This window comes from Chanos chanos, chromosome 5, assembly GCF_902362185.1.
Source record: "Chanos chanos chromosome 5, fChaCha1.1, whole genome shotgun sequence".
Lineage (NCBI taxonomy): Eukaryota > Metazoa > Chordata > Actinopteri > Gonorynchiformes > Chanidae > Chanos > Chanos chanos.
This window is the reverse complement of record NC_044499.1, coordinates 5,991,238-5,998,763: the sequence shown is the minus strand read 5'-3', so window position 1 is coordinate 5,998,763 and position 7,526 is coordinate 5,991,238. Positions and strand designations below refer to the sequence as shown.

At 43.3% G+C, this 7,526-nt stretch overlaps 1 protein-coding gene across 1 annotated transcript in view; it reads right to left on the bottom strand.

The window, feature by feature from the left end:
* The window catches only part of LOC115811375 (sickle tail protein homolog), a 56,681-nt gene extending 49,405 nt beyond the window's left edge, over positions 1-7,276 (bottom strand). The window contains exon 1 of the mRNA XM_030773543.1: positions 7,148-7,276. Coding sequence (XP_030629403.1) covers positions 7,148-7,276 — 129 coding nt within the window. The remainder of the gene's footprint in view (positions 1-7,147) is intronic.
* Between the last annotated feature and the right edge of the window lie 250 nt (positions 7,277-7,526).

The window sequence follows — 7,526 nt, the reverse complement described above, 5'->3', positions numbered from 1 at the left end:
TGACATGTAGGTAAAAGCAGAGAGTATGATATAGAGTGATGATGCCTTAGAAAACAGATATGGTTAGAAAACCTGATATTAATATCTGTAAGGCATACCTGGCCATAAAAACAATTATGACATGACTCCTAGATTCCTTGGTCTGGCCACCAGCCTCCCAAATTAGTCTGTTGGTCATGAAGTGGGCCAATATTTTGGTTTTAACTTGATCTAAGATTGGAAGTGTTAATGTTAGGTTCGTACTTCAAGCCCCCTAGCAAAACCCTAATGGCATTGTTATTACATTGGATATCACCTTATGAGACATTCTGAGACAACATATCAGAGGAGCTACATGTCACTAGCACGAATTCTCATTTAAAACACTTGTCTGAGGCCACCAAAGACGCATTGAAAAACTCCTGGAATTTTTTATTTGACAGAACTGAATCTTCTTCTGCTTTTCTATGATAAGAGCACATTAAACAGTGACATACAAAAGAAAGAAAAGAAAAGAAAAGAAAAAAGACAAATAGGCACTCTGAACATCCCTGAACCCTGGGAAAAGAGTGGTGACAGGGAGGGGTGGGGGGGGGGGTGGGGGGGGTGGGTGCTGGGCTGGGCTGTGTGTCTGAAAAAGTGGGACGGAACCTAAAACTGTCCCTTCTCAAAGGGTTTTGAAATAGAGTTGATACGTCCAAGACCATAAGGTTTGATCTGATGAATCGAGTCTGTTTGTCAGGGTCTGAAGGGCTAAGACGTTTTGGCACTGACCTTGTTAGACTGTGTAACATCAGGCCGCTGTGACGTCTCAGGCCCGGCTCCACGTTTCAGACAAACAGACGTTCAAAGTTCAGAAGAGTCAGAAGGAATCTCTTAACGGATCCCTACTTTTATAACTTTACTCTGTTTGCTGCGTGCGGCCGTGCCAACTAGCTCAAGTCTCTTCCATTATGACGTGTTCATAACGAATAATGGTGATGACAATGCTAACGTGTTTCTTGCTTTTGAGCGATGAAGAGTCGACGCTGTGTTACGGTTCTGGCCTCCTCATTTTCCCCAGAGAACACATTTTTCACCAAACGAGATCTAATTCGTCATTTGTCATACTCAACAAAGTGAAATGGAGCAGAGAAGCGGGGTGATGTGTTTAGATCACACACACACACACACACACACACACAGACAAACAAAAACGCAACTTCTTTATTTCAATGTTTATTTTGATCTTTTTAAATGGATGTGATGTTTTTGTCTCGACAAACCAACTAAGAGTTGTGTAAAATAAAACATGCGCTCATGAAAACCACCACTGGAATTCACACAGAAGCCTGATCAAATACACAACTGGGCTGATATTTTTCCGTGGTCAGGGCGATTCCACCACTTCACTGACAAGAAAAATGAAGCCTCATTTAAGCCCGCATAACCTCTTCTTCTTCCTCTTCTTCTTCTTCTTCTGATTCATTTTATTCACACCACATCACCACACAACGCTCAGGGGTATGAGATGTTCAGTAACGGGGAAAATTCTAGAATTTCCTCCTCTGATTCCTCAGGGTAAGAGGGACGCATCTTTTTATTAATGATCAGTTTAGAAACAGCATGATGCGCATATCTGAGACTAATTTAAACTACACACACACACACACACACACACATATATATATATATATTTATGGTGTGTAACCAAGCACTGTACACAGAGTAGACAAATCAATTTCAGCGCAGACACAAACTTTTACTGGAGTGTGAGGAGTGTGGTCAGTATAGCTCTTTCTGACAGCTCTGTGGACTGAAGAACTGATGAGTGTTGTCAGGCCACACAATGGCATTCCCACATAGCGTTCCAGCTGTCTGAAAGCTAGACAAATAAACTTTACAGCGACTCTACCACTGGCAGTTACGGCCTTTATTCACAAAAAAATTCTCACTCTCTCTTTCTCTCTCCCTCTTTCCCTCTCTCTCTCTCTCTGTCTCTTTAAAAACAGTGTTGCTAGATTGTGGATTGGACAGGCGCCTACATATCATGTCGGTGAGGTTTGTCTATCTGCCAGTGACAAAGACTCCAGGACTTTATAACAACGCCAGACATTTCTTTTACTAGCCACAGCACAAAAAAAAAAAAAAAAAAAAAGAAATGTCCACTAAAGCTACATTATCTGTCAGTGTGTGTCTTTAATGGTACTCAGACCTGCTCATAAATCCGCTAAAAAGACAACGGGCTAAACAGACAATGTGTTCTTCTTAAATTACCACACACTTAAAAAGAAAAGAAAAAAAAGAAAAGAAAAGAGGCCAACATCTCTCCGTCAGTTTCTCTGTAAAAATAGTAGTGTCATGCCTTTGTCCTATGTAAGCTGACATCAGTGGTCTTTAAATGGCTTCACCTCCTCTGTGACCTAAATTCATCCTTTTCTAATTATGAACTGTTGCATTTCATTCTCTGAGTCACCTGAGGACCAGACTGTCGCTCTCTCACGGTTTCTGCACTGTGTCTCGTCTTTCGGTCTAATTGTGGTTTACCGCATCAAGACTGGAAAATGGGAAGTGTGTTTTTCTTTCTGAACGGGAGGGAGGGGTGAGTTAGGGTAGAGTGGAGTTGGGGGTCCAGGCTGCTACTCAAAGCTGTGGAACCTCACCCACTGGGGAAGTTTAACACTGTCACAGTCCCTGCTGCTGCGAGTCACGTTACTATAAAGAATCGAAGGGAGACGGATAAAACATTAAAGAATGGAGGACGCCCACGGCTATGATCCCTCTCGCCCCAGACCTCTGGATCAGAGCCTTAACTCATACATCTCCTCTCAAACTTATCCTGTAATTGGCTCTGAGCAACCAAGACAAGAGAAGCATGACTTCAGTATGGGGGATCTCGCTCGCTGCCTTTTCCATACGTTACTCTGCAGTTGTTTTGTTGTTGTTGTCATTTTTTTATATATATATATTTATTTTTTTAAGGCAATTCTTCAGTTGCAAACTAGGTAGATGTCTTAAACGCAAATGTGTAGGAGAAGTCATGAAAGGATGACAATACAGCTGTAACAAGGCAGCACTTCAAATGCAATATCTACAGTGATGGCCGTCGACCCAGAAAGTTCTATTTTTAATACGAGGGGAGAAGAAAACGTCAGTTAATATCACCAAAATCAACCGCCAAAAAGCAGTCCAGGTTGAACTCTAACTGAAACGCCCAGCTGTTTAAGTCAAGCGCTGCTCTTCTGCTCTCGCTGTGCTAATGTGAAAAGTGCTCACTGAAGCGTACGCATTCCAGGTCAGGGTTGCAAAAAAAAAAAAAAAATCTACAAAAGCCAGCGAACGCCTGCTCTGGCGGAGAGGCGGAAAACTATAGGAAGGATGGGACAGGACAGGCGTGAGTCCGGTATGAGATCACCCAGCTGTCAGCCTGAATCACTTCCTGCGGATTAAGTCAGCATAGCGCGGCGTGGAGACGACCGTAATTATGCGAACGCTTTCGGAAGCAAAACTAAAGGAGCAATTACACAACCTGAACGAGGAGAAACAGTGAACGCTTGTCTTGTAAGTTCGTGAGAGACTGAACAGTTTACGTCACAACTCAGTTTGTGAATAAAGATTTACATGTTGAGGTATGAAATTAAAACGCAACGTTATTGCAAGGGCATAATTTGCAGCTGAACTTGTCCGTATCCTCGCATCAATATTAGTGTTATTTAGTAAAGTATTTGGGGATTCTACAGTAGTCTTCTGGATTTGACAACACAAACTGCCACAATAGTCATTTTCTATTCATTTCATTTATTTGACTTTTTCTGCAAACTGACAGAAAAAGTTAACACAGATGTTAACAAATGTTAAAAACGAGACTCCTCCTTCTTGAATTAAGGGTGTTCTTTCTTTTAATTTTCTTTCTAGCTCTGACTGATAGGGCATAGCCAGTAAACACTGCTGACTTTTCAACTTATTTGGAAAAGCAGTTTCTCTCTCTCTCTCTCTCTCTCTCTCTCTCTCTCACACACACACACACACACACACACACACACACACACACTGCCCCCCCCTCTCTCCACACATTCTTTTATGAGCCAAGAATTTTTTAAAACCCAAGCCAGTCAGACGCTAATGCCATAAATGCTACCCATAGTAGCAGTTACACCACAGTTATTTCAGCAGTTTCAAACACACATGTGGGGGGGGGGGGTGAGGGGGAGCGAGGGGGGTGGGGGCTGGGGACTGGGGGGGGTTGAGGAGGGTGAGGGGGGGGCGGGGAGACAGCGACAGAGAGAGGCATCGCTTATGCAAAACTAACCATGTTTGCGTCTTTGGCTGTAAAGTGGCAAATGAGCGTTAAGTCAACAGAAAAGAACAAAGTGTGCTCAATCCAGTGTTCCAGAAGATTTACCAAGACGCCTTAATGGAGGACATTTTGCCCTAGACTTGAGACCAGGACAAGGTAACCACACCGTTCAGCAGACAGAAAGCCAAATTATCTCCTGCCAGCCACACCGTTTTCCCCACCCCCGACGGAGCGGCCCTATCGTTATGATTAATATCACTTGCGTTTCAAACAAAACTTTTGATTCCATTGCTGGATTTAACCCCAGTGGTGAGGCCGCCCGTGTATTTTGAACGATCCGTGTCACAATGACACACGGAGAAGCATGTGTCCTCCACGACGCTGTGAAACGATGCATCACACGCAAAATTTCAACACCTCACCTTCTACAAGTGTGTAAGCTTGTCACGCCTCGCTTCCAAAATGTTATGCCAGTTTTGGGAAAAACTGACAAATTAATATATATAAATACACCCAGAGAAAAAGGCCATTCAAACCAGAGAGGGAAAAAAAGCCAGGCTTTTTTTTTTTTCCGACCTAGCCAAATGTCAGCCGACTAGATAACCTGCCAAGTCACGCAGTCTGCTCAGAGGTTCAGATTAAATGTGAAAAACGGTGTCATTAAATACGTCATTCACAGATCACTGAGCGCGATGGAGCCAAACAAACGCTTAAATGGGAACTGGTGTCGGCCAGACCTTTCAGGACCCTCCCAAAAAAAAACCCCATCTTCAGTGATGTCACAGCAATCCACCCGGAGGAATGCCACTTCTGAACAACAGGATAATCCTTGAATTCCATACATGTCGGATTTTTTTTTTTTGTCCTGCTCACACTTCAAAGACCATCCATTACAAAACCACTTACACCATAGAAGAGATCTCTCTCTCTCTCTCTCTCTTCCTCCCTCCCCACCCTCTTTTTCTGGCAAATTTGTTATCATACAGCTCAAATGTGTATCCCTCACATGCGGGAATACTAATTTGATAACTAGCAAAGGACTGAATGTCGGTTCACAAATACAGTGCACTGCTGTGCTCCTCAGAAGGGCCCAGGGGAGGACGAGATGGTCTAAAAATAGGACGCTTGGGAAGACGTTCTGCTTGACGGCTCTTTGATACCTGGTGTGTGGCAAGTTTTTTTTTTTTTTCCTCAGGAATCTTCTTCTCCCTTTTTTTTTTTTTTATTCCAGCAAAGATGGAGCGTCTTAGGTTACAGCTGACTTATAGTTACGATTCTAGGCAGCAGAAGATTTTTCTCAGCCCGTGGAAATGTCATGTGCGCGTGACGGCGTGTTAGCATTAGGATGATGTCTCCAGGAGAAATTCCTTTTGTTCCAGAAACACCACGGAGACTTTGTCAGAGAGAGCACTGGGACTAGGGGTGAGTGTAATTGAAGGAGAGGACATTCAACCACTCAAAAGGTTACATCTGCTGCACTGGGAACTGAAGCCTCTATTGACGTCAGAGGAACTGAACATGGTTCTTACGGTTCTAGAGTAAGGTGCCACAGTTTCCCTTGAAACATCGCTGTGCTTTCTCCAATTTTATTTTTCTTTTCCTGACTGCGAGCGATCTACACTCTCATCAGAGAATCTGCTTAGCCAACGTCTCAGCAATCAGTTTAATGACATGCCGATAGCTGAGATTTGGAACTGAACTAGGCAGTGAGGACTTTGTCTAAAATGAAAAAAAAAACCCCAAAAAACCAAAACACATGTTGCGTTTTATAAATCGTATGTTCTCGGTAATCACATGCACAAGAAATATCGCCTGACTTGAGTTAAGAGCTTGTTTGGTGTGCTCTGCTACCTAAACAACATGTATGTTTCTGAAGGGCTCTACGGACATACATTATGTGTAATTGCTGGATAAAATTGCTCAGAATTAGTAATGTGCTCTCATTAATAATTAAGTTATTCTCTTAAAATGACTCTGTCACCATGAAATATGGTTACATTAGAACATTGCTTGTAGTTCTTCAGGCATTACCTCAAAAAAAGGAGTGAAATCTGGCTTGATGAACATAAAAATGTCACAAAGTCAACCCTCTGTGCACAAGGTAAATAAAAAGAAAGGAATACATGAAAAACAATTCAAGGACACATCTTTGGGAAAACAAATGTTGTAATACTGAATGTGTAATTTTCAGCACTCACCTGCACAAAGCATTAAAAATGAAAATACAGTAAAATGAAAAAATGTTGAAAACGTCAGGGCTGTTGAGGTGAAATGTTTTTAAGACCTTTCTAATAACAACATTAAAGCAGTGATGATGATGATGATGATGGTGGTGACGATGATGAAGATGAGAGATGATTAATCAGCAAACAGAGAGTAGAGGTGCCATAATCCCCTGTCTACACAGAGATAGTCAGCAGAACAATGCTAACAGACTGACATACCACAGACAGGAATGCTTCACAACACAGGGCAGTGTCATCTGTGCCCACAGTATACAATACTGTGTGTGTGCGTGTGTGTGTGCGTGTGGTTGACATCATGTTTTGAAGTGACACATGAAAAAGTAGAAAATCAGTTTACACACCATCCATGAAACATAACATATCTCAAATCAGAGAGTGTGTAACACCCCCCCCCCCCACACACACACACACGCAAACACACACCCCCAAAAAAAGAGAAAGATCATTTGTAAAGTTTCAGAGCTACACCGGTAATGGAACAATGCTCAGATTGGACCTAAACGCAGACGGGGTTTGTGAGTGAAACCTGCGGTCTTTATTTTTTTTTCAGAACTGTACCTTTGGGTAGGGTTGAGGCTGTTTTTAAGATGTCCTCCTGTGCGCTGAGCTGCACTTGCTGTTGCTGTTGCAGCGGTCTGGGTCTCACCAGGTTCCCCTCACTCCCCGCGCGCATTAACCTCTCCCCCACCACCAGCATCCGCGAGCGATCGCCTGGAGCCTCCTTACGCCCGGACGACTGCTTGAAAGGCTTAGCCAGACGTGATGGCTTGGACATCTTTCAAAGTTTCCCCCCCCCCCCGAGAGGGCGATATTCCAGCGTGAGGAATCCCCCCCCACCCCTTCCCTGGAGCTCTTAGCGCACGCCTAATTCTTTTGGTCCAACGTGAGCAGGTGAGCACGGTTAGGTGAAACAGGATTTTCGAGTACGAGTAACCTCTGACCCTAAAACGAGTTTTTGTTTCTTCTGGAAAAGCTGCTCATTTCTTCTTCAGCTGTCAAAGTGAGGACTCGGAGATCAATGCTGA